Source organism: Natator depressus, chromosome 6, assembly GCF_965152275.1.
Source record: "Natator depressus isolate rNatDep1 chromosome 6, rNatDep2.hap1, whole genome shotgun sequence".
Classification (NCBI taxonomy): domain Eukaryota; kingdom Metazoa; phylum Chordata; order Testudines; family Cheloniidae; genus Natator; species Natator depressus.
In genome coordinates this window covers 40,597,841-40,625,399 of record NC_134239.1, presented here as the reverse complement: position 1 = coordinate 40,625,399, position 27,559 = coordinate 40,597,841, and the positions used below count along the sequence as shown (strand labels likewise).

General features: G+C 43.0%; 1 protein-coding gene across 1 annotated transcript in view; it reads right to left on the bottom strand.

The window, feature by feature from the left end:
* CCDC73 (coiled-coil domain containing 73) overlaps nucleotides 1–27,559 on the bottom strand; it is a 232,569-nt gene that overhangs the window by 96,572 nt on the left and 108,438 nt on the right. Inside the window, exon 9 of the mRNA XM_074956669.1 lies at nucleotides 3,185–3,256. Within this exon, the coding sequence (XP_074812770.1) occupies nucleotides 3,185–3,256 (72 nt within the window). The remainder of the gene's footprint in view (nucleotides 1–3,184; nucleotides 3,257–27,559) is intronic.

The window sequence follows — 27,559 nt, the reverse complement described above, 5'->3', positions numbered from 1 at the left end:
TAAGGATTAAAATCAGTGAATGAGCAAGGATCGTATGAAGATCGTGACAGAAAAACCCTTGAAGAATTATGCTTACAGAGGGGGCTGACTTTTAGGAAAAAAGCCCCAGAGCAGGAACTGAAAAAATCTGTTATTGGTCAGTGATCAGGAAGCAGACCCAGTGAAAATGCTTGCAGTGAAAAACCAGCAGCAACTTGAACATGAACAAAAGCTGATAGATCTTCGATTGCAGGAAAAGCAAAAGAAAGCTGATATGGAAAAAGAAGCCCATTTAAGGCATATGGAACAGCTGGCTACTGAGGAGAAGGCTCACCAGATGCAACAGGAATCTGCCAGACTTCAGCTCCAAGTCTTGGAAGAGCTACAACCTGGAAATCCACCCCCTTGAGACAACAAAAACTGGGAAAGAATTTGTCCCATTTACACAAATACTGAAGACATAGAGGAATTTCTATCTACCTGTGAACATTTATGTGAAATTCACCATATCCCAAGGTATAGCATATGCCTGTCCTGCTGACCAGATTCACTGGGAAAGCTAGGGAGGTGTTCAATGAAATGAGTATGGATGAAGCTTTGAATTATGTAGTTATGAATTATGGAGTTAAAAGAAATTACAAACTCTGCTAACTAAAAAACTTCTAAGGAAGAAACAGTTTAAGCAAGCAGGGCTTGAATAACTCCAAACACACTGTTGTTACCTTTACACAGTTAAAACTAAAGATACAAAGAAGTGAAAAAGTTAAGGATTAGGTTTTCATAATTGTTTGTGCACAATTGCACAATGTACTGCATGTACAGTTACTACAACTGAACATTAAATCATTAAATTGTGTATGCAAACTACCACTTTAATGTCTAACTATACATTTGTATGCATAATCAACAATTGCAGAAGTAAATTATGCATTTTTGCATACAGTTATGAAAAACTGGCTCTATGGTTCCAACAGAAACTTGACTGCATTGCTCTTTGTACTATCTTCTATTCCTGGTTTTTTATTGAATTCATACCCCACTGTTCTTATCACTAAATGCATACCATACACACAAAAATACTTCTTATTTCTGCCTCTACAATAAATTTATGATGGATTTTCAATATATCATATATTTCTTTTCTTGGTTGTTTCTTACAAATTATGTATTCTTTTTATGCAATGCAAGATTTAAACTATATTTTAATAGATTGTTACTGACTTAATTTAAATTATTTCATGTGCTAGAATAATATGATTTTCCACATCAGAGAAAAGTGTGTGCTTATGTAAACAGTAAAGGCGATGGTGTTTCTGTAACACAACAATAGCACAACTAACCAGGATGGATAGAAACTATCTCTGCAGTATTCCTAGCCCTGGTGAGAGAGGGACTGAGCTCAGGACCCAAACTAATAATCTTCACATCACAGAGCACAAGACGACACTGACTACCACCTTCTTATGCAATTTCTGTGACAAAGTTTTGTTAAGATGGTCCTATTGGAAGCTAGGCTTCAGTGTGGGATTATTAACAGGAATTGTTAGATACTATAAGAACAATTGTGCCATAAATATCAAATAAAATTGTACATAAGTTGCTAACAACACATTTATCTTTCTTCCGTTCCTATATCCAACTATGACCTTGATCATTCAATTGTGGAGGTAAAGAAATGTGGTAACTTAGAATATAAACAGTTGATTTTCTTTGTGAGGTGAAAAGAAGCTCATAGAACATAAGAACGGCCATAGTGGGTCAGATCAAAGGTCCATCTAGCCCAGTATACTGTCTTCCAACAGTGGCCAATGCCAGCTGCCCGAGAGGGGATAAACAGAACAGGTAATCATCAAGTGATCCATCCCGTCGCATCATTCCCAACTTCTGGCAAACAGAGGCTAGGGACACCATCCCATAACAACGTGATTTACTTGTAACCCTTGAAAAAGACTCACTCTTTTAAAATGATTCCAAAACGCGTTCTTTGAATTTTATACATGGTCCTTAAGACAAGATGATGGGAAGGATAGAAAACCGCACACAGCTCAGCCATTTTGTCTAAATTCTGTGAGAGGCTCTCAAACTCAGACTTTAAGGTCAGAAGGTACCATCGTGATCATATAGTCTGACCTCCTGCATGCTGCAGGCCACAGAACCTCACCCACCCACTCCTAAAATAGACCCCCTAATCTCTGTCTGAGTTACAGAAGTCCTCAAATCATGGTTTAAAGACTTCAAGTTACAGAGAATTCACTATTTACACTAGTTTAAACCTGAAAGTGACCCATGCCCCATGCTACAGAGGGAGGTGAACCCTCTCCCCAGTCCCGCAATGTCTCTACCAATCTGACCCCAGGGAAAATTCCTTCCCGACCCCAAATTTGGCAATAAATTTGACATATCTGAAGATACGAGACAGAAGAGGCCTCATTAAGGTGTTCACGGATTAGATTAAAGACTGTAAGTAACCTGTCAATACCTCCTTAATATAAAAAGGAGAAATATCTCTAAGTAGTAAAAGGACTGACCTACTACATGGGTGACTGATTAGTGATAGAGTTCTCAGCCCCAATTCTGTGTGGTAGAACTTGTGAGACCCCGATCCTTGATATAACCTCATGAGTCCTAACTCTAAAAAGAATGTTAAACCCATTTTATTCAGGCTTCATCCTGGAAGTGTAAATGCTACTGAATCACTTCTGGACATGTATAAACATGTAACTTATTGCTGAAAATAAATTTCGTTTGGATTTTCCCCCAAAAAAATATTGAGTGAATTTGTTGTTCCTGAAACCATGGTAGTATTAGCACTTGCTAAAGCCAGGCATAGTGCAGACAGCTATTGTATTACCTCCCCTATATAGTTCTGTCAAGACACCTGATCTGTGAGATACAAAACCATTATTTCAAGTTCTACATCTCTCTTAGCAAAAACTTCCAAGCATACCAAATTTTGTGATATTTTAAACAAAATTTCACATTTTTAGAATCCTGATGACAGCTACCATATTGCCAAAAATAGTGTGAGCAGTATGGAAGATCATTGTCAGATCCAGTTTCCCTCATGCTTTAATACTGATATGACTATAAGCTAAAAAAAATTAACATTCAATTGTATCTAATTCCGAACGCCATTAACACCCCATTAAATGAAATTCTAACAGCTAAATTCTAAAACTACCAGGCTTATAGAAAAATTACTAACCTTCTGCCACTCAAGTTCCTGTTTCTCCATAATAATTTTATTAATTTGATCTTCATAATTAATTTCAGCATCCTAGTTTTAAAAAATAAAAAGGTAATTATCCATAATTTTAAACACATAAGAACCATAAGTAAAGACAAGTTACATACCAATACAATTAGTGTTGTTTTGCTCTTCTATTTTTCAGCTACAGTTCAATATATAGAATAGTATGTTTCTATCCACCAAAAAGCAAGGAGGTCAAAATACCATTAAACCAAGACTATATACATACACATGGTACAAACAGTAAACATGTTCATTCTCTTCAATCAGAAAAATCACAGCATGAATGAAATAAGTAAGGGTTGACAGGAAGAGATGCAAGATTGGGAATTAGGAAAACAATTAATTTAATTATCAGTAAGTAATATTTCCCTTGTCATACCTATCCTCTTCATCATCCTACAACAAACCGAGAGAGAGAGTCAGAGTGAAATAGAGCAAGATAGGCTTGTCTTGAACTCATGCTTGAAAAACCTTTATGACTAAATACTCTGATGAGACCAAGCCACAACACCGAGATGAGACTAAAACAACATCATGTAATGAATGTCTGACGAATCAATTTAGCAATGGTTAGCTACAGATAAACATGGTTAATGTCTCTGCCCATAAAGTGTTAAACTTGAGCTCCTTCAAGATGTCTTCCAAAATAAAACTGAAAGCTTCCTTCCAACAGTTATTTCTGTTATTGTGGCCATACTTGAACAATACTTTCTGAAAGTATCTTAGCTACAGGAAGAGATAATCAAAACAGAATCTTTGTTAGGATGCTGAGCAAAACCTGTCACTTCGAAAGAAGGGTGGAATATTTATCAACATCTTGAACCAAGAAGCTTTTGTGCCAATCAAGTGAGAACAAAAAAGATAAAGAGAAGGCAATAAGTGTACAAAGTAAATTTAGACATGCAGTCAGGAAGATTATCCTAAAGCAAGGCCTGGTAGCCACAGATATCTAGCCCAAAATGGAATTAACACATGATCTTTGCCTTTTCCTGCTTCATAGTCTGGAAAAAATTCACAATAGATAGGCAGAGGTGGGAAGATACATGTCAATTCCCCAATTATTACAAAAGCATCTGCCTAAGGATCAAACAACTACTGTGGTAGCAAAAGATACCTTTGCTGACAGTTTATTATGGTTGCCACCAAGTTATAGGAGCTCTCCTGAAATATTTAATATTAAAGTGTATTTTTCCTAACTGAAATCAGCTCCCTTTTGCTAAGTCAATATGCACATATATTGCGCTTCCCCTGCAAATATAAAGGTCAGAGAGAAGAAAAAAACCACAATTTTGTCTACTGGCAGAGGGTCATGATTTCCAGCAAGAACTGATCATTTACTTGTGACCTTGTATGTTGTGGTAGACTACTCATTACTGTCCTGGTATTGCACGTGACCAAGACATGAAGATGTTTAGAGATGCTTAAGGAGCTATGTTGAAATGTAGTTCTAAGCACCAAAAGGTTAATGGTAAGCCTTCTCTCTGCCATTGATCATTGTCTTAATGAGGAGAATACAATAAGATAAGATCCCCCTCTTAAAAGGATAGTTACACTTGTTATATTTGAGCCTCTGTGTGGGATACATTCTAGCAGTAGTCAAATTGAAAAAAGATAGAGGTGTTTTTCCAAGCTCTGCACACAAAATAAGTTCTCGCCACTGAGCCACTGCTCTTAGTAGATCGTGCAGATGTTCAATATATAACTACATGCACGCTCTGAGCTTCTTGAGCTTGGCTGTTCCTTGGTTGGTTTTAGATGGCCTGCTAGGTTTCTTAGGCTTGGCTCCTTCCTGATTGGGGACAAAACCATAAGCCATAATATTCTCCCAAGACCACCCATGAGGGGTACCAAAATGAACTGTCATTTAGACTAAATTGTATAGATCTTCTTTTCTTTCCAGGAAGTGAAATAATTAATAATGTTGGCAGTTAAACTATTATAATCAGGCATCTAAATTAACACCCACTGAGATGAATGGGGCAGTTCACACTTCAGAACTATTTCAGGATCTCTGCAAACTTAGACATCAATGCATGTTTGCTCTTGGGCTTGTTTTCAAGGTTTTCTTCACAACTCTAAAGGCTAGAGATTTACTTCTTTTTATTAAATGAAGAGAATAAGAAGGCAGTTTGAGAGAGGTGAAAATACACCCTATCACTGAATACCAGAAAAATTTGAGATCTGCATTCTAACAAAATAAAGGTAGTCCTGTGATGGCCACAATCTAAATCAGCCCTAACAGTTGGGACAATAATGGGCATATCCTCCAGGGACAGCAGACTATGATAACTTCCAAGAGAAACATCTGTGGAGCCCTTTGGTGAAATCCTAAATTAAAGCAGGGCTAAAAATACATTACTTTCCTGAGATCAGTCTAGGTGAGGGTTTCTACTGACTTGCAGTACCCTAGTAAAACCAGTAGTATTTTCCATGCAAATTTGCCTTTGAATTAAACAATATATTTACAATAGTATATTAACATATCGAGGGTAGTATATATTGAATCCCTGCTGTTTTGGAAACAATGATATTTTATTAATGGCTGTTGCTACCCAAAAAAAAAAGAGTCTTTGAACTATTATTCTACTATTATTTCTCATAGATATATATACGCTTTGAGATCTTTTGATAGAAAATATATATGAGTTTAGCAGCAGTAGTATTTGTTGTTGTCTTGATAGATTCATAGACCTGAAATATCCTGTGAAGATTCATATGCTAGAGCAGCGGTTATCAACCAGGGGTATGTGTACTCGTGGAGATACACAGAGGTCTTCCAGGGGTATATCAACTCATTAGATATTTGCCTAGTTTTACAACAGGCTACATAAAAAGCACTAGCAAAGTCTGTACAAACTAAAATTTCATACAGACAGAATGAAAATGTAAGCAATTTTTCAGTAATAGTGTACTGTGACACTTTTGTATTTTTATGCCTGATATTGTAAGCTAGTAGTTTTTAAGTGAGGTGAAACTTGGAGTACACAAGACAAATCAGGTTCCTGAAAGGAGTACCATAGTCTGGAAAGGTTGAAAACCACTGTTCTAGAGAAAACCTCCCATGCATGGTGTGACCCAGGGAGCTTGGGGTAGCCCTCACTGGAAATGCCAAGGTCAGGGCAGGCTGTAAAAAGGAGAGAGATATTCCCAAGATTGGTAGGTAACACTGAAGTTAAACTCCCCAAACAATCACAAACTGTGCTTCTGATCCCCACACTGGTTATCAAGAAGCAAAAAAAGAAAATTGCACAGACACCCTTATTGCATTCCAGTTCTAGCTTTTTGCATTGCTGGGCAGCTTTTCTTCTCTCTTCAGCTTCTTTTTCCAGCCAGGCCAAGAATTGCTTCTTTTGCATTTGAAGTTCTACCATTTCTCTCTTATATTGTAGGTGCTGGCTCTCTCTCAGGGCTTCAGTTTTGATTATGGATCGCTCACTGTGACTAACTTTAACCTTTAACACACTCAGTATCAAAATTTCAAAGTTTGGAATAGCATGGGGTTCTGATCCAAACTCAAATGATCTGGTTCTGTGGATCCTGCCAACTATGCAATGTGACCCTGGGTAGCCCTCACTGGAAATGCCAAGGTCAGGCAGGCTGCAAAAAGGAGAGAGATACTCCCAAGACTGGTAGGTAATACTGGAGTTAAATTCTCCAGCCAGTCACAAACTGTTCTTCTGATCCCCACACTGGTTATCTAGAAGCAAAAAAAAAGTTCTCTGGATTCCAATCAGCACCTAGGTCCAGTATAGTGAGAAGTTATTTTAAAACTCTGCTCACATATACAAAATGTTCTTCTGACCCCAAAGGGCCAGCCATGTTACCAGGTCAGTATAGACATGGATCTTACCCAAAATACCATGCTGCCAACCAATCCTTTAGTGCCTAAAACTAAAGGTTTATTATAAAGAAAAAAGAAAGAACAAGAAGAAAGTTGTTAAATGATAAAGCAGCTACATACATACAAAGATTTCAAAGTCCATATATCACGTTCTTAGCAATATCTGGTGAGTTTGATGGCTTGAAAGTCCCTCTGGAACATATCCACAGATGGATCATTCAGTCCTTTGTTCAGAGCTTCATTTGTAGAAAAGTTACTCCAGAGGTAAGAAGCAGCAATAAAAAAAAAATGGAGAAGATGCAGCTGCCTTTTATAGTCTTTTGCCATGCAGCTTGTATTTCCTTTGTTCCAAACACAATCTGCCTAGCCAGTGGCAGATTTAGAGTTAGTGGGGCCCTGTGCTCAGCTTCATTTTTGGGGGCCCTCCTTGGGACTCAGCCAAGAAAAAGAACATTCTCTCTTATCTCCCCTGCCCCCGTTTTTCATTCTTTTTTTTCTTCATGCTCCTCCTATAAGTAATAGCAAGTAAATGAAAATAAAGTGAGGTACCTTGATTGTTTTTGTAGTCTACTCAGTAGTGTTCAAAGCCGGTCCGCTGCTTGTTCAGGGAAAGCCCCTGGCAGGCCGGACTGGTTTGTTTACCTGCCGTGTCCGCAGGTTCGGCTGATCGCGGCTCCCGGTCAATGGGGGCTGCGGGAAGTGGCGCGAGCCAAGGAACGTGCTGGCCACCCTTCCCACAGCCCCCATTGGCCTGGAGCGGCGAACCGCAGCCAGTGGGAGCCGCGATCAGCTGAACCTGCAGATGCAGCAGGTAAACAAACCGGTCCAGCTCACCAGGGGCTTTCCCTGAACAAGCGGCGGACCGGCTTTCAGAACCACTGGTCTAACTTATTTTTCCACAGACCACTTGAAAATCGCTGTGGGTCTTGGTGGACCACTTAATGATCTTTCCAAATATTGTTTGTACTGTTAGCTAACTATTGTAAAGCACTTTGGATAAGAGTGCTTTATAAAAAAAAAAAATGTAAAAAAACATTGGGTCCGGGGTCTGGCCAGGACTTAGGGTGCGGGAGGGGGCTCAGGGCTGGGGGTGTAGGGTCTGGGAGGGAGTTAGGGTGCAGGCGCAGGCTGGGGGGTTGGGGTGCAGGATCTGGTCAGGAGTTTGGGTGAGGGAGGGGGGGCTCAGGGCTGGGCAGGGGGTTGGAATGTGGAGCGCTTACCTCTGGCAGCTCCCATTTGGTGCGATGGGTGCAGGTGGGGATGTGGGGTGAGGGGTGCAGGAGTCAGGGAGGGCAAGAGGTTGGGGGCAGGGGTGAGGGGGGTTGCAGGAGTTAGGGAGGGCAGGGAGTGTGTGAGGGGGTGCAGGAGTCATGGCTAGGAGTGTGTGAGAGGGGTGCAGGAGTCAGGGGTGGGGCTGTGGGGGCGGGGATGCAGGAGTCATGGAAGGCAGAGGATGTGTGAGGGTGTGCAGGAGTCATGGCTGGGGGCACAGGGTCTGGGAGGAAGTTAGGGTGCAGGAGTGGGCTGGGGTGCAAATTCTGGCCAGGAGTTAGAGTGCAGGAGGGGGCTCAGGGTTGGGGCAAGGGGTTGGGGTGTGGGAATGTGTGTGGGGGGGTTGCAGGAACTCCCATTTGGTGCTCAGGGTGGGGCTGGGGATGGGGGGGGTGCAGGAGTCAGGGCGGTGGTCGTGGGAGTGTGAGAGGTGAGTGCAGGAGTCAGGGCAGGGGCATGGGGGACTGGCCTGGGGTCATAGGGATTCTCCCAACCCCCTGGCCCACATGAGCCCCCTGCCCTGAGTGGCTCACAGCAGGGGGCTGGGTGGGGTATGTGTAGGGGGAGTGTGGGGCCCGCCTTTGCGCTGCCCTGCCCTGATTCCACCCCCTTCCCCAAGGCCCCATTCCCACCAGTTCTCTGCCTCCTTCCCCGAGCTTGCTGCAGCCCCACTCCTCCCCCTCCCTCCAGGAGCGCTGGCAAACAGCTGTTTGGCAGCAGGGGAAGCGCTGGGAGAGGGAGGGGCGGGAAGGCTGCAAGCTCAGGGGAGGAGGCAGGGAAGAGGCAGGGGAGGGGGGAGCTTGACTGCCGGTGGGTGCGGGCGGAGCCTGCCCTGCAGCAGGAACCCCTGGAGCTGGCAGGACCAAGCTTCTGCCCCTACAGCTGCCCGGCCCTGGGTCCCCCTGTTATTGGGGGACCCCATGCCAGGGCACCCTGTGTATCACTGTAAATCCACCTCTGGGCCCAGCACACCTTGCTGAGTCATAAGGTGTATCCCCTGACCCTTTCAATGGGTTCATTGTACAGTTGATGTCCCTTGATGGGCCATCAAGCAGGGTAAGCAGTGCTGATGCCAGTCTGTCTCCGGGTGTCACCCAGATGCACAGCACAAGTTTGGAAAAACTTGACATACCATACATATCTATAACTTGCAATACAAAGGAAATATAAACATATAAACAAGATTATACTTGGCCAATTATAGCATTTTTGCAGATACCTTACATGGCATATCTGGCATAACTCATTGCAATTTTACAATATTGGTATTCATAATATACTAAAGTGTCCCACGGATTCCATACAGCATCACACATGGATGTCCCCTTCCTGTGCAGAGTGAGAGGATCAGACATTGCCATAACACTCTCTTCCTCATGTTTCCAGGCTCCAAAGAAGTATGCTGTAGTATATGAACTATATGAACCCTGTAGGAAATCTGCGGTAAAGGTGATACATCCTAATAACCTTTTCTGGGAACCCCCTTCTAAAGAGGTTTTCAAGGGCAATAGCCACATAGTCAGGAAGCTATGCGATGGGATAGAAAACCCTGGAACTACTCCAGAAGCACAGATCCTCTGTGCACATGGCCATGACTTCCAACAGATCTCAGTGGCAAACACAAAATTTAAAAAGATAATAAAATGGTTTCTCTGTACTCCCTGAGAGAGTGACACTTTCTAACTTCAACAAATTAGTTTTCTTATATTAATCTATACACAGTGAATCAGAAAGCATCCCACATCCTCCCCCATTGGTGACAAAAGCCAATTATTTTGAATACCTGATAACTTTTTATAGAAGTCTCAAACAATTTATTTACAAATGCCCATTAGCATGTGCTACTACCAAACTATACATTAATGAAAAGAAAAAACTAGGATACATCATTAACAAAACTCTTGTCGAAAATACTAAGTAAAGATTTTGCAAGTAAAATGTCCTCTTGATCATTATGAATTTATTTATCATAATCCCTCAAATTTTAAGGATGCAATGGTAGCAACTGCTTCTTTAACATAGCATAATAATTGTTTTTAAATGAGTGTTTGATACAGAGAACAACAGTAGAGGACAGAAATCTGCAATTTATGAGCTCAGTCCTGCAAACACTCACATAAGTAAGGTTTCAGAGTAGCAGCCGCATTAGTCTGTGTCCATAAAAAAAGAACAGGAGTACTTGTGGCACCTTAGAGACTAACAAATTTATTTGAGCATAAGCTTTCGTGGGCTAAAATCCACTTCATCGGATGTATGCAGTAGAAAATACAGTAGGAAGATTATATATATATATATATATATACATACATACACACACACACACACACACATACACACACACACACACAGAGAACATGAAACAATGCGTGTTATCATACACACTATAATGAGAGTGATCAGTTAAGGTGAGCTATTACCAGCAGGAGAGAGAAAAAACTATTACAACAAAAAAACTTCCAAAAACAAACTCCAGGGAGAGACTTTAAGGATAAGTGCAGGGTCCTACACTTAGGATGGAAGAATCCAATGCACCGCTACAGACTAGGGACCGAATGGCTAGGCAGCAGTTCTGCGGAAAAGGACCTAGGGGTGACAGTGGACGAGAAGCTGGATATGAGTCAGCAGTGTGCCCTTGTTGCCAAGAAGGCCAATGGCATTTTGGGATGTATAAGTAGGGGCATAGCGAGCAGATCGAGGGACGTGATCGTTCCCCTCTATTCGACACTGGTGAGGCCTCATCTGGAGTACTGTGTCCAGTTTTGGGCCCCACACTACAAGAAGGATGTGGATAAATTGGAGAGAGTCCAGCGAAGGGCAACAAAAATGATTAGGGGTCTAGAGCACATGACTTATGAGGAGAGGCTGAGGGAGCTGGGATTGTTTAGTCTGCAGAAGAGAAGAATGAGGGGGGATTTGATAGCTGCTTTCAACTACCTGAAAGGGGGTTCCAAAGAGGATGGCTCTAGACTGTTCTCAATGGTAGCAGATGACAGAACGAGGAGTAATGGTCTCAAGTTGCAATGGGGGAGGTTTAGATTGGATATTAGGAAAAACTTTTTCACTAAGAGGGTGGTGAAACACTGGAATGCGTTACCTAGGGAGGTGGTAGAATCTCCTTCCTTAGAGGTTTTTAAGGTCAGGCTTGACAAAGCCCTGGCTGGGATGATTTAACTGGGAATTGGTCCTGCTTCGAGCAGGGGGTTGGACTAGATGACCTTCTGGGGTCCCTTCCAACCCTGATATTCTATGATTCTATGATTCTATGACTGCTGAATTGGAATTAATTTGCAAACTGGACATCATTAAATTAGGCTTGAATAAAGACTGGGAGTGGATGTGCGATTACACAAAGTAAAACTATTTCCCCATGTTTATTTTTCCCCCATACTGTTCCTCACACGTTCTTGTCAACTGCTGGAAATGGCCCATCTTGATTATCACTACAAAATTATTTTTTCTTTCCTGCTGGTAATAGCTCACCTTAACTGATCACTCTTGTTATAATGTGTATGATAACACCCATTGTTTCATGTTCTCTGTGTATATATATCTTCCTACTGTATTTTCCACTGCATGCATCCGATGAAGTGGGTTTTAGCCCATGAAAGCTTATGCTCAAATACATTTGTTAGTCTCTAAGGTGCCACAAGTACTCCTGTTCTTTTTCACATAAGTAAGTAACTTTACTCACATAAGTGGTCACTTAAGTAGCAGTTTCTTGCCCCCATTTGGATTCTGACTACAGTGGGACTAAAGTGATTAAATTTTGCAAAGTCACTAAAGAGTTCACATGTTCGCAGGATTGAGCCCTAAAAATGCTTTTGTCTAGCCTTCACTGCACTCCAGCTAATTTTTAAAGTATATATTTAAAACATCCATTTTGATTGTTATACACTTTTTGTGTTTCCTTGGATGTTACTAGGCTTGGAAAGGATTAGATTTTTGTTGATAAATGTAAGTAAACACTGATCTCACTGTACACAGACAAACCGCCAAAAAAATATTTCCATCAACAGTAATCAAAATTTACAGATAGGCAAAGTAAGAAAAATGCTGTATGATAAGTTATTAGTTTGATTTAAGGATATTTACTTAGTATATTTTGACATGTGACATTGACAATTTGTGTTTTAAGGGTTACAAAGCTTTACCTTTTTGTCTGACCTCTACCCCATACTTTCCCGCAACTGTGAAAATTTAAAATTGATAAAAATTGGAAAAAATGCTTCAAAATAAACATCAATATTATCCATCAAAATTATATATATAAAAAAAAGTTAAATTTCTCAAGTCTAGCTATTACAAAAACACAGTTGTGTCTAAACAAAAGCTTTTTTCTTTACAATGTCTTCTTCTTTTGATGCATTCAGTAAAGCCAAAATTCATAGTTTGTGTCATTATAAAACCATAGACAGTTGACTAACAAATAATTAAGACATGAGAAGGAAACTGATAAAAAGGGGGAAAACAGCTATTAATTCACACTGATTCTGGACCCACTGAAATCAGTGATAAAACTAGCACTGATTTAAATGGCAATAAGGTTGGGCACCTATACAGTATTTTCATAATTAGCTATGATGAAAAAGAAAATATAGGAAAAAGTACATAACATTTAAAAAGGGTTTGGGTAAAGTACTATAAACCAGTCTCTCAAGTTCTCTGCCCATGAAACGTCCATTCCAGTTAACTGGATTTATGCTTCTAGAGCTCACTTGTTAACAATTGTCTGAATGTAGTCAATGTGCTTTAGTTTAAATTACAAGATAATTATTTTATAAAAAATATATTTTGCAGACTATTCTTAATCCAACACACACTCCATTTCAATTTGTTTAATTTCAAAATGTATATGTAACTAAAGAACTTTAAATGTGAATGAGGGCATGAGCAAACAATGGGAGCTACATTTCAGTATATATTTTGGTTTAAAATGTTAGAACTCAGAAAAATTTACTGTTACTAATGCTAGTTAAAAACCTTAATATTTAGCTATTATGTTAATATTGAGCATTTTAAATTTAACTAAACAAACACAGACCATTCAATACAGGTTTGAAAATTAGATTTCAAAACAAAACAAAAACAAGCTTTAATAAATTCATGGCCTCAAAAAAAACACTGAACCAATAGGGCTCTTTAATTTCTTCCCAAACCTACACAAACTTTGTCTGGATTTCTGTCCTAGATATTACAAAAAATAATTTGGAAACAATCAAATACACCAGTGTATACAATGACTAATGGTGTAAAGCTACCACCATATTAAATTGCCTGGGAGAGTAACAATTATCTGATAAAGACGTTCATATGTGAAATTGCTAACAATTAAAAACCTTAGCCAACATTAACTCTTTGACTTCCTTTATAGGATCTCTATCTTTTACTCATTGTGGATTGAAAGTTTTTAAAAGTTGCACTCCCATTTAAAGAAGTTCCCGAAGCTGTTTAAAAAAACAACTTTGTTATATTTAGGAAGAAAATATTGTATATAACTTTAATAAGCTATCAAAGAACAAAAAACCTTTAAAGTGTTTATTTTTTATTAGATGCCTTAGGACTACAAGGATTTAAGTGTTTTTACAAAAACACTATCATAACAATAAAAGAGGAGTAATTTGATGGTTTATTTACTCGTTATAACCTTTAGAAAGTGTCAAGCCTATTTTAAAGTGTTTGCTTCAGGCTCTAGTTTTACAAGATGGACTCCAGATTGGTCAGGCCCCCTCAATTCTTGACCCTGAACAGATTTAGGAACAGAGGACAGCTGGCTGATGTCCAAGCAGCCAAAACTGCTGTTAGATACTTTTACTATCTTTTTCAAACTTATAATCTACCTCCTACGAAATTGCACATCCAATTTCTCATGCTGCTCAGACAAATAGTTCTCACACTTTTCTTATTGTTTTCTGGTCTGATCAGGATTCCTTACATAAAAGTTTTACTTGGGTATTTAGTTCAACAGATTTCCTGTATATTTTTTTCAATTCATCTTCTCTGCCTTTAACATTTATTCGGAGGACTACAAGAGTTATAATAGTTTTACATTAATTTTACTGACAATTTCCAGTATTTCTGAATAGGACCTTGTTGGAAATTTGATGATATGGATTTCTTAAAGCCCAGTAATAATCAGACATTGGGCTTTATTCTCAAAGGTATTCCCTGTTCAGAAGCACACTGTGAATTAAATGTCTATATAATACTTGGGATAAGTAACTCACTGACTGAAATAACAAGGAGTCCGGTGGCACCTTAAAGACTGTTATTTTTGTGGCTACAGACTAACACAGCTACCCCCTGATACTTGACACAATCACTGACTGAACTACCTTTCCAACCACTTTCCCCTTTGAAAGCTTTTTTTTTTCATTCTCCTCGCCTTAATCCCAACATAGTCTTTGACTAGATTTGTTCTCTTAAAGCCTCTCTACCTGACCCTTCTCTGCCAATTACTTGTGCTGCTCTCTGCCTTTAACCAACTTATTCCCTGTCAAAACTCCCACTATTTTTCACACCAGCAGTTGTGGGCTCCCTAACACAGTGGCTAGTTTCTTAAAAGCATTATTGTATGTCTTATCTCAATATCCGTTAAGAGATCTGGAAACCTCATCAGATGCTCTACAGTTTCTTATATTCCACCTTCCTAACAGAGTCAGCAAGACTGGCTCATGGTTTGACTTCCACAAAGCAGTGGTCTCAACAACCCACATAAACCACTAAATACCAACCCCCATCTTTATTGTGCCGTTATTGGCTACAAAATCTAATTTCTACTCTTCTTTTATTTCCCTGGTAATCTTTGTTCATTCTTCTATACCAGGAACCTTCTTCTTCACCCACCCTTCAGATCTTTTTCTATCAGCCTTTCCCATACCAAATCTACGGAGCCTGCAGGCATCATTTTGTCAGTGTTTTCTATTTCCCACCATTTAGATAATAAGCATTTTATGGTAAGGACCATCTTTTTATTCTCTGTTTGTATAACACTTTGTACATGGTCCTGATACATGACTAGGGCTCCTAGGTGCTACGGTAATACTACTACTACTGCTACTATTAATATCTCCGACTCGAGACACTTCCCCATTGCTGCCTTCTCCTTTCTTGCTAATCCATCCCCTTTTTCAACCCTGGATATTTCAGGCAAACTGCCTCCTGTAACTTCCTTTACACTCTTACACACATGGCTCCTACTCTTTCTCACTACATTAAAACATTGTGAACAATTCTCATTCCCGTAGCATCTGCTCCAATTCTATAAAATCTGCCTCGCTACACTTTCTTAAAAAATCCTTGACTCTTTCACTAATACGGCCCATTCTTTAACTTTGCCTTTCTCAAAGTTCTTGGAAATATAGGCTTCTCATTTTTCCAATTCCATCTCACATAATACCCATGACCTGTCTTAATATGTGTTTTACTCTGGATATAGCATGAAAACTGCTCTCCTCCTTATGGTCAACAACCTCCTTGTTTTTACTTCTCATTACACTTTCTCTGTCATATGGTTTGACATCACTGGTCACTGAATTGGCCACTGTGGACTATTCCTTCCTCCTGGATTATCTACATAGCTCAGCAGGAGGAAACCAGAGAAACCTGCAAAGATTCTGCTCTCAATAATCTAACTGTTCCACATGTCAGAGGATGGCTCTTTTTCTCCGTCAAGACCCTCCTGTACAGTCCAAAAAAGTTCATTTCTTGGACCACTATTTTTTTCTACCATCTTAGTCTTGTCTTTAACTATAATCACCACTTTTATGATAACAGTCATCTTCGTAGATATTTCAACATTGTTAATAATTCATGTCAGTTCTCCCTGTCTCTCTTGACAGGGTAAATTTATGGCCCAGAATATATTTCCCCCCTGCATCTCCATATGTGTGTATATCAACCTATAACCATTGTCACAATATTGCCCAATTATATCACTGCATCTTCTCTACCTCTGCTGAAATCCACATCCATGCTTTATTTTCCTCCAGCCTTCACTGTTGAAGCTCTAAAACCTCCCCAAGTCTTAACTCTCTAGACTACACTATGTTCAGAATACTTCTACCCATATTTTCACTGTAATAATGTGTGCAGGCCTTTTAAGAGAGGCTATCAGCCAGGCACAGCCTTCATTAACTTCAGCCCAGAACCAAGGAATCCTAGGAAGTGTAGTTCCCAAGAGGACCGTAGGAATTGTAATTTGGGCAGAAATACATTCTGATAAAGGGGGCTTGGAAATAAAAAAGAACCTTGACGGTCAGTGAAGAAGCTATTAGTGAGGTAGCAAAATATGTAGTGGTTCTCCTTTTGAGAGAACCAACCAGTTCAGTCCCCAAAAAAGAGGTTATTCTCCATGTGCAGTAACTGAAGTTCTTTGAGATGTGGGCCCCTGTCAGTGCTCCACTTCAGGTGTGCATGCACTCCATACACCTTTGATCGGAGATTTTCAGTAGCAGTGCCCGTTCAACCCACACATACACCCTACAACTCCTCATGCCTCGTATTGAGGATATATAGGGCTGTATGGGCGGACTACCAGGAGTTCCTTCTCTACTGCAAAGCCTCTTTAGGGAAACTCTGAAGCACAGGGGATGGAGGGCAGGTAGCGTAGCACCCATAAGGACACACAATTTGAAGAACTCCAATTACTGCACATGGTGAATAACTTCTCCTTCAAGTAGGGTCCCTGTGAGTGCTCCACTTCAGGTGATTTCTAAGCAGTATCCTCTGAAAGAAGAGGGGGCTTCGGAGCTGGATCCAACAACGAAGGACTGCTATGCCAACAGCATCATCTAATCTAGAAGCATATATCAGAGCATAGTGTTTGGGGAAAATGTTAACCAATGCCCATGTTTCTGCTTTTAAAATTTCAGTAATGGGAACATTTGTTAACAGTGTCATGAAAGCAGCTTGTGATCTTGTTGAATGGGCTATTATTCTTGAAGGGAGCTGAATATTAGAAGTCTGGTAACAAACAGGAATACAACTGGAAACTCACTTTGAAAGTCTTTGGATAAAAACTGATCTTTTGGATCTGTCTGCAACTGAAATGAATAGTCTGGAAAACTTTCTGAATGGTTTAGTTCTGTCCAAATAGAAAATAATGATCTGGATATTTTAGATATGAACTAGGGATATGGCATAACAATGTCTTATCTTAAAGGAAGGATCGGGCATTTACTGCACCTAGTTCCCCAATCCTACAGGCAGAGGTGATAACCTAAACAGGTTGTTTTCATAGATCAATACATCAGAGTAACACTTAGCTAATGGCTCAAAAGGAAGTTTCATAAGACCATTAAGGACCAAGTTAACTTCCCATACAAGAGTAGGCTGTCTAATTTGCAGAAAAAGTTTATCCAACCCCTTGATGAATCTTTCAGTTGTGGGATGAGCAAAGATTGACTATCCTTGCACAGGGGAATGAAATAGCTGCCTAATGAACTCTGATGGAACCCACAGAATGACTTGACTTCTTTAAAACCACCAGGTAATTAAGAACAGCAGAGAGGGAAGAATGAACTTGGACCTCCTCCAATGGGATCTGTAGTAAGTTAGCAATCCATTTATTTCATCAGGTCTTGACGCTGTTTAAAAACATCAGCATAAGAAGGTGGAGGAGACATCATAGCCTTATCTGGAGAAGATGAGGAGATGTTTGTTTTTGGTGTCACCTCCTTATCCACCCTAGCCTTTTTCTCTTCAAAAGACTACTCATGAATTTAGGCTGTTGAGGAGGGAGAGATGGGTCAGGAGAGTGCCTTTTGCAATGATTCCCAGGAGAGTAGCTAGGAGCTCTTGAAAACTGTTGATGGTAGGCTGTCCATGGGTCCCAATACGGCAATTGAGGAAGGCTATAAGGTAGAGGGGGAGGCATGAGTGTTGCTCATCTCAGTGGGAATGAGAATGTCTTGCTCTTGAAGTTTCTTTCTCAGTAAAGGTATCTGGAAAGATGTCTCTATGGTGGTATGTAGGAGATACCTGTTCAGAGATCTGAGAGTCTGAAGAAGAGACTTTGGCATAATTAAGAGAGGAAGCAGACATTGGAGGTAATGGTACCAGGGAACCATGAGACCTAGAGAGGGATAAGCGTCTAGGCAATCTTGCAGATCTTAGTACTGACAGTCATTTGGTACCCATTAGTACTGGAGATGCTGGCTCATCAGATACAGACAAGTCTTTAGAGTATCTAGACTACTGTGGTACCAGCTGAATCTATGACTATATCAGATGGGGCTGCTTGTAAGCAATGTCAGTGCTCAGGATGTTTAAGGAGGTACCAGTCTATACGATGATGCTGATACTAAAGATGCTGGCTTGGGAGGTACCAATGTTGCAGTCTGGTTCACCAGTTTAGGTACTGGGGTTGGTAATGGAAAGTCTGGGGATGATTCAGCCTTTTTCAAGGCAGTGTGTTTTGGATCTTTGCTGGAACAGTCATAGAACTGGAAGAGACCTCAAGAGGTCATCTAGTCCAGTCCCCTGCACTCATGGCAGGACTAAGTATGATCAATACCATCCCTGACAGGTGTTTGTCTAAACTGCTCTTAAAAATATCCAACGATGGAGATTCTACAACCTCCCGAGGCAATTTATTTCAGTGCTTAACCACCCTGTTAGGAAGTTTTTCCTAATGTCCAACCTAACCCTCCCTTGCTGTAATTTAAGCCCATTGCTTCTTGTCCTATCCTCAGAGATTAAGAACAACAATTTTTCCCCTCCTCCTTGTAACAACCTTTTATGAACTTCAAAACTGTTATGTCCCCTCTCAGTATTCTCTTTTCCAGACTAAACAAACCCATTTTTTTCAATCTTCCCTCATAGGTCATGTTTTCTAGACCTTTCATCGTTTTTGTTGCTCTTCTTTGGACTTTCTCCAATTTGTCCACATCTTTCCTGAAATGTGGCACCCAGAACTGGACACAATTCTCCAGCTGAGACCTAATCAGCGCAGAGTAGATCGGAAGAATTACTTCTCGTGTCTTGCTTACAATACTCCTGCTAATACATCCCAGAATGATGTTCACTTTTTTTGTAACAGTGTTTCTTTGTTGACTCATATTTAGCTTGTGGTCCACTATGACCCCCAGATCCCTTTTCGCAGTATTCCTTCCTAGGCACTCATTTCCCATTTTGTGTGTGTGCAACTGATTGTTCCTTCCTAAATGGAGTACTTTGCATTTGTCCTTATTGAATTTCATCCTGTTTACTTCAGACCATTCCTCCAGTTTGTCCAGATCATTTTGAATTATAATCCTATCCTACAAAGCACTTGCAACCCCTCCCAGCTCGGTATTGGCCTCAAACTTTGTGCTCTCTATGCCATTATCTAAATCACTGATGAAGATATAGAATAGAACCAGACCCAGAACTGATCCCTGAAGGACCCCACTCATTATGCCCTTCCAGCATGACTGTGAACAACTGATAACTACTCTCTGGGAATGGTTTTCCAACCAGTGATGCACCCACCTTACAGTAGCTTCCTCTAGGTTGCATTTCCCTAGTTTGTTTATGAGAAGGTCATGCAGGACAGTATCAAAAGCTTTACTAAAAGTCAAGATATACCATGTCTACTGCTTCTCCCCTATCTACAAGGCTTGTTACCCTAACAAAGAAAGCTATCAAGTTGGTCTGACACGATTTGTTCTTGAAAAATCCATGCTGACTGTTATTTATCACCTTATTATTCTAGGTGTTTGCAAATTGATTGCTTAATTATTTGCTCCATTATCTTTCCAGGCACAGAAGTTAAGCGGACTGGTCTGTAATTCTCTGGGTTGTCCTTATTTCCCTTTTTATAGATGGGCACTATTTTTTCCCTTTTTCAGTTCCTCTGTAATCTCTCCTGTCTTCCATGACTTTTCAAAGATAATCGCTAATGGCTCAGATATCTCCTCAGTCAGCAACTTGAGTATTCTAGGATGCATTTCATTAGACCCTGGTGACTGAAGACATCTAATTTGTCTAAGTAATTTTTAGCTTGTCCTTTCCTTATTTTAGCCTCTGATCCTACCTCATTTTCACTGGCATTCACTATGTTAGGCGTCCAATTGCCACCAATCTTCTTGGTGAAAACTGAAACAAAGAAGTCATTAAGCACTTCTGCCATTTCCACATTTTCTGTTATTGTTTTCCCCCCTCATTGAGTAACCAGCCTACCCTGTCCTTGGTCTCCCTCTTGCTTCCAATGTATTTGTAGAATGTTTTCTTGTTACCCTTTATGTCTCTGGCTAGTTTGATCTCATTTTGTGCCTTGGCCTTTCTAATTTTGTCCCTACATACTTGTGTTATTTGTTTATATTCATCCTTTCTAATTTGACCTAGTTTCCACTTTTTGTGGGACTCTTTTTTTGATTTTTAGATCGTTGAAGATCTCCTGGTTAAGCCAGGGTGGTCTCTTGCCATACTTCCTAGCTTTCCTACACAGTGGGATAGTTTGCTCTTGTGCCCTTAATAATGTCTCTTTGAAAAACTGCCAACAGTCTTCAACTGTTTTTCCCCTTAGACTTACTTCCCATGGGATTGTACTTACCAACTCCCTGAGTTTCTGAAAATCTACCTTCTTGAAATCCATTGTGTTTATTTTGCTGTTCTCCCTCCTACCATTCCTTAGAATCATGAACTTTACCATTTCATGATCAATTTCACCCAAGCTGCCTTCCACTTGGAAATTCTCAACCAGTTCTTCTCTATTTGTCAAAATAAAATCTAGAACAGCCTCTCCCCTACTAGCTTTCTCCACCTTCTGAAATAAAAAGTCATCTCCAATACATTCCAAGAACTTGCTGCTGTGTTATTTTCCCAACAGATGCCTGAGTAGTTGAAGTCCCCCATCACCACCAAGTCCTGTGCATTGGATGATTTTGTTAGTTGTTTAAAAAAAGCCTCATCCACCTCTTCTTCCTGGTTAGGTGGTCTGTAGTAGGCCCCTACTATGACATCACTTGTTTTTTTTACCTCTTTTATCCTTACCTATGCTTGTATGATACTGCAGATGATTTCAGTACCAAAGTATTCATGGTGCCCGTGAGTCTGATAAGCTTGAGGATTTCAATGAACTCCCAGTGCTGGAGACACCTAAAGCCTCAGCATGAACCTTCCTAGGACATGAGGTGTACAAAATGGTTGATCTTGATGGTGACCAAGGCCTTTTTTTTTTTTTTTTGGTTTGGGGGGAGGTAGGCTCCTTGTGAGGAGATGTAGAACTCCTCTTCCTGGAAGCTCTAACGATACCTTCTGAGCTCTTATCCTGCAAAAGCCTAGATACCGAGGTCAACAGGCACTGTGTCGATTCAGAGGCCAACATATGGGGGGCAGGGAATCTGGGCCTAGAGCCAAGTCTAGTTGGAGCGAGTGTTCCATCACGAGGAGCCTAAGTTTAATCTCCTAGTTTTTAGGAGATCTGCTTTTAAAAGCTGAGCAGAACTATCACTTAGCTGGGATGCAGATGTCTCCCAGGAAGCAGGTACAGAGGGAATGTCCACCACAGACCAGGATAGTGGCAGTTAAGATAGTGTTCAAATCCCAGGGATCCTGGCACACCAAGTTGATGACGACACCCAAACCAAACCCAGAATGGAGGGGAAAGAAGGGACAGATGGGGGCAATTAAACAAAATGCCCCCAAATATAAAACAAACTCAAATCAAGTAAGCTAAACTAACTACGATAGCCTTGAGTTTTAGTTAAGTTATCAAAGTTTAAGTGGGCATGCTAGATGTACCGTCACAGGAAACTGAGGGCAATTTGCCCATGCAGCCCTATATATCCTCAGTACAGGGCACAAGGTGGTATACGGTGCATGTGTGGGCCAAATGGGCATTCCTAACAAAAATCTCAGATCAAAGGTAGCATAGGGCACATGCACACCTGAAGCAGAACACCCATAGGCACACCATTAGAAACAGAACCAAGGAATCCTGTAAAGCGTAGTTATGAGGAGGACCCTGAGAATTGCAGTGTGGACAGCAATACATTCTGGGAAGAGGGAGTGGGAAATAAAAAAGAACTTTGATTGTCAATGAAGAAGCTATTAGGGAGGTAGCAAAACATTGTTTTCCTTCTGAGGGAATCTGGAAAAAGACCAGGCCGTGCTAGAGGGCCCATGAAGATTTTGGGTGTCTCTAATGAGTGAAGGAAAATGAGAAAGGGCTAAGAGGGAAGTCTGAGACAACTGCAGATACAGCTCAGTAAGCCAGCAAAGCAGATCTTAAGTCAGGAAGGAGGCTAGCAGGGAGATGAAAGAGGCTGAGGGGAATTAGAGCACAAGAGCTTGGAGCAATTACTGAATGCTAGTTTCCTGTCTTGGAGCCAATAGCAAGGTTTCCAAAATTGTTGGCTGGAAGTTCCTTTACACTTATCTGCATCAAGGAGAAAGCAAGATTGCTCAGACTCTTAAAGTAGGACTTTGGCTAAGTCAGAACAAAGAAAAGACAGCTACCTACCTTTTCGTAACTGTTGTTCTTTGAGATGTGTTGTTCACGTCTATTACAATTACGTGTGGGTGCGCCGCATGCACAGACGTCGGAAACTTCTTCCCTTAGCAGCTCCCGTCGGGAAGGCAGGGGAGCCCCCAAGGGTGGCGCCCTCATGGCAGTGTATATATTACCCTGCCGGCCCGACCCCCTTTCGGTTCCTTCTTGCCATTGACTCCGACAGAGGGAAAGGGGCGTGGGTATTGTAATGGACGTGAACAACAGTTACGAAAAGATAGATAACCGTCTTTTCTTCTTTGAGTGATTGTTCACGTCCATTCCAATTAGGTGACTTCCAAGCTTACCATCGGAGGAGGGTAGGAGTCATGGAACGATTGATTGAAGAACAGCTCTGCCAACTGCCACATCATCTCTGGCCCGTTGGTTAACAGCATAGTGGGCTGTAAACGTGTGCACTGAAGACCAGGTGGCTGCTTTACAAATCTCATGGATAGGGACCTGAGCCAGAAAGGCTGTCAAAGATGCCTGTGCTCTGGTTGAATGGGCCGTAATTGCTGGGGCTGGGACCTTGGCCAACTCGTAGTACGTGTGAATGCAGTCTGCGATCCAGGACGATATGCATTGCACAGAGACAGGAAGACCCTTCATTCTGTCAGCTATGGCGACGAACAATTGGGTCTGCTTGCGGAAAGGTTTTGTTCACTCTATGAAGAATGCCAGCGCTCTCCGGACATCTAGCTTGTGTAGGCTGCGGTGTCTCGGGCTCGTGTGGAAACATGGCGATGGTGTTGTCTGTCAGGACCGTCATGCTGTGACCTTGTAATGTGGCATGAAATGTTTGGCAGGCCAGACGAACTGCCCTGAGCTCCTTCAGGTTGATATGGAGAGGTATCTTGTCCTCAACCACAAGCCTTGTGTCCTCAGGTCCCCTAAGTGTGCGCCCCAGCCCAGATCTGACGCAATGTCAGAGAAGGTTGGGGCTTGGCGAAGGGGACCCCTGCACAGACCACTGGTTGGTCCAGCCACCAGCCCAAGGATTATAGCATCTACGCCGGGATTGTCACAGCAAGGTCCACGGGGTCTCTGTACGGACAGTAAGACAGTGCGAGCCACATTTGTAAGGGTCAGAGTCTCAGTTGGGCATGCTTGACCATGTACGTGCATGCTGCCATATGTCCTATTAGCTGTAGGCAACACCTGACTGTGGTAGTGGGATACCGAAGCATTGAATTTACAATCTGCTCTATGGCTTGGAATCTGGGCTCTGGAAGGCTCGTTTTTGCCTGTACTGAGTCCAGGACTGCCCCTATAAACTCTAACCTTTGGGTGGGTATGAGAGAAGATTTGGGCACATTGAGGAGGAGCCCCAGTCTGTGAAACGTGTCCATGACCATCGTCACGTGGGACTGGACCTCTTCCTTGGAATGACCTGTGAGAAGCCAGTCGTCGAGGTACAGGTACACTCGAACCTGCCTTTTCTGCAGGAAGGCTGCCACCACCGACATGCATTTCATGAACACTGGGGGGCTGTGGACAGGCCGAACGGAAGAACTGTGAACTGGTAGTGATGCTGGTTTATGGCAAACCAGAGGAAGCACCGGTGCACCGGATGAATAGTGATATGAAAGTATGCGTCCTTCCTGTCGAGGGCAGCGTACCAATCCCCCGAATCCAAAAGGAAATAATAGTGCTCAGGGAGACCATGCAGAACCGAAGCTTGATCATAAATTTGTTGAGTCCACGAAGGTCTAAAATGGGTCCAAGACCCCCCCCTTTGCCTTGGGGATTGGAAAGTAACAGCAGTAAACCCCTTTTCCCCTTAGGTGCGGTGGAGGAGGTTCCGCAGGAGCTATCTCGAGGAGCGAACGAAACTCCTGCAGAAGGAGTTGCTCATGAGAGGGGTCCCTGAAGAGGGATGGGGAAGGTGGGTGGGAGGGAGGGGAGGAGGAAAACTGGAGAGAGCATCCCACCTGTACCGTGCATAGAACCCGTTGGTCCGATGTTATATGGGACCACGCACGGTAGAAGTGGGATAATCGGTTTAAAAACCGTGGGGATGGATCCAGGAACTGGGTTGGTACACTGTCCTCGGGCACGCCTTCAAAACCCTTGCTTGTTTCTGGGTTGGGGCTTATTCTGGCCCTGGTTAGGCACGTTGTTCTGTCTGCGCCTGTTATTTCCGCCCCACCTGCGATATGGCTCCTTCCTGGGTCAGGGTTGACACTGCCTCTGCTGCGGAGGCTGAGGCCTGAAGGGCTTTCTCTGGGTTGCCAGCGTATGCATCCCTAGCGACTTCAGGGTGGTCCTAGAATCCCTAAGGCTGTGCAGCCTGGAGCCTGTTTGCACTGAGAAAAGGCCTGAACCCTCAAAAGGAAGGTCTTGGAGGGTATTCTGGACCTCTGGAGGGAGGCCCGATGCCTGGAGCCATGCTGAGCGTCGTATGACTACCCCCAAGGCAATTGTTCTGGCCGCAGAGTCCGCTAAATCGATGGAGGCTTGTAAGGAAGTTTTAGCCACCGCCTTCCCTTCATCGATTAAAGCCGCAAATTCAGAGTGTGAGTCCTGGGGCAGGTTTCAGAGTAGCAGCCGTGCTTAGTCTGTATTCGCAAAAAGAAAAGGAGTACTTGTGGCACCTTAGAGACTAACCAATTTATTTGAGCATAAGTCCTGGGGCAGGTGATCCTTAAACTTGGACACTACTGTCCAAGAGTTGAAGTTGTATCTATTGAGGATCGCCTCCTGGTTGGCTATACGTAGCTGGAGGCCCCCGGAGGAGCAGACCTTTCTACTGAAGAGGTCCAAATGCTTAGCTTCCTTGGCCTTTGGGGCCGAGGCTTGTTGGCCGTGTCATTCCCTTTCATTGACTGCTGAAACAACTAGGGAACAGGGAGTCGGATGGCAGAACAGGAACTCATAGCCCTTGGAAGGGGTGAAGTATTTCCTTTCTACCCCCCGGCCGTCGGTGTGATGGAGACCGGGGTCTGCCATATAGTGTTGTAATTCGACTGTATGGTCTTTATGAGAGGGAGCGCGGCTCTGGAGGGACCCTCGGGAGCCAGGATGTCCACCATCGGATCCTTCTGCTCGACTGTTTCTTCCGCCTGAAGGTCCATACTGAGGGCGATTCTGCAGAGCAGCTCCTGGTGAACCCTGTGGTCTATTGGTGGCGGTTCTGAGACTGACATACCCGCCACAGTCTCATCTGGGGAAGAGGAGGAAGTGAGGTGCTGCTGTTGTCCTCATTTAGACCCTCCTGCGTGTCCCCACAGACCTGGGTCACTTCAGGACCCTGCGGGGCTGACACCTCTCGAGGTGTCGCAGAGCTTGGCACCACCTCAGGTATTGGGCGGGGGGTGTCGGTTGCTCTTGTGGATCTGGGGGTGGCCTAGAGAGAGTGGCCTCCCTTGTCCTTGATGGGTGCCTGTGTGGTGACCTGGAATGGCGTTGCATAGATTGTCCAGACCTAGAGGCTCTGGAGAAGATGCCCTGTTGCTGGTGGTAGGCCCATGGGGTTTAGAAGGGCCACTGACCCGGAGGGGGCCATTGTGGCTGCCAGGCTGTTTGGGATTCTCTGCTAGCTATTGTTCTATGTCTACTATAGCTAGAGTGACCGGAGTCGGCCTCGGATCCAGAGAATGCTGACTGAGAGGACCAGGGCGATGCCGAACGTTGAGCGGTCGCAGGGTGCCGGGGAGCGGTGCCTGGCTGACCGGGACCACAAACGGTACCAGGAGTCTCGGGACCAGGATCGGTGTCTCACACTCGGTGCCAGTGACATCAGTGCCGTACTCTGGTGCCAGGCGACCGATGGAGTCGGGGACTGGCGTGGATTTGCCATGGGCACCGCTGGCTGGTTCGCCTCTGGTGCCATAACCTCACGCTGGGTCGTGGGCTCCGGGGAATAAAAGGAAGCCAAAAACTTGACTGTGAGCGGTGCCAAGACTGCGACCTCAAGCAGCGCACCATTGCCAGCTTCCCTCTGGACGGCATCATTCTAGGTGGTGCCGGAGGCTTCTCCCTGCACTCCCTCCCTCCCTTCTCCCTTTTTCCTTCTCCCTCCCCGACAACTCAATAAGGTCTTTTGCTGCCTCAAAAGCGTCGGGTGTGGAGGGGTGTTCGAGGACCTCCTCCAGCCCTTCATTGGCACTGAATCCGCTGGGTACTGGAATCAACGAGACCTGTGGTGCCGTAGTCGACGGTGCCGATTCTTGGCTTGGGCCCGCAATGTGCCTTTGCGTGTCGGGAGTGTTTTTGAGTGGCTTAGTAGCTCTATGGGGAGAGCACCCTCTTTCCCCTTGCTTGTGCCGCTTACTTGGTGCCGGAGAAGCGGACCAGTGCTGAAGTTGGTTGTCCCGTCTTGGTGCCGATGATTTACGGTGCCTGGGTGGTGCTGGGTCACGCACAGACGCTGGGGCACTTCGCACTGAGGAAGCCAGGGCCGGTTCCAGTTGGTCAGAGGCCGGTGGTTGTAACGCGGCCTCCATGAGCAACTGCTTATGGCGAAAGTCTCTTTCTTTCTTGATGCACAGCTTAAAGGCATTGCAGATCTTGCAGCGATCTGCCTGATGAGACTCTCCCAGTCACCAGAGACAGGAGTCGTGGGGATCGCTGTTGGGCATAGACTTGTGGCACGTGGCGCAAGCTTTGAAACCCTGGGCTTCCGGCATGCTCTGAAGCCCAAGGCTGGTGCTGGAACTAGCTTCCAGACACCTGAAACAATGGATTTCTAACTAACTGATAACTATCTATGAAAAGCTAAGGGATCACTCGCAAGCAAGAG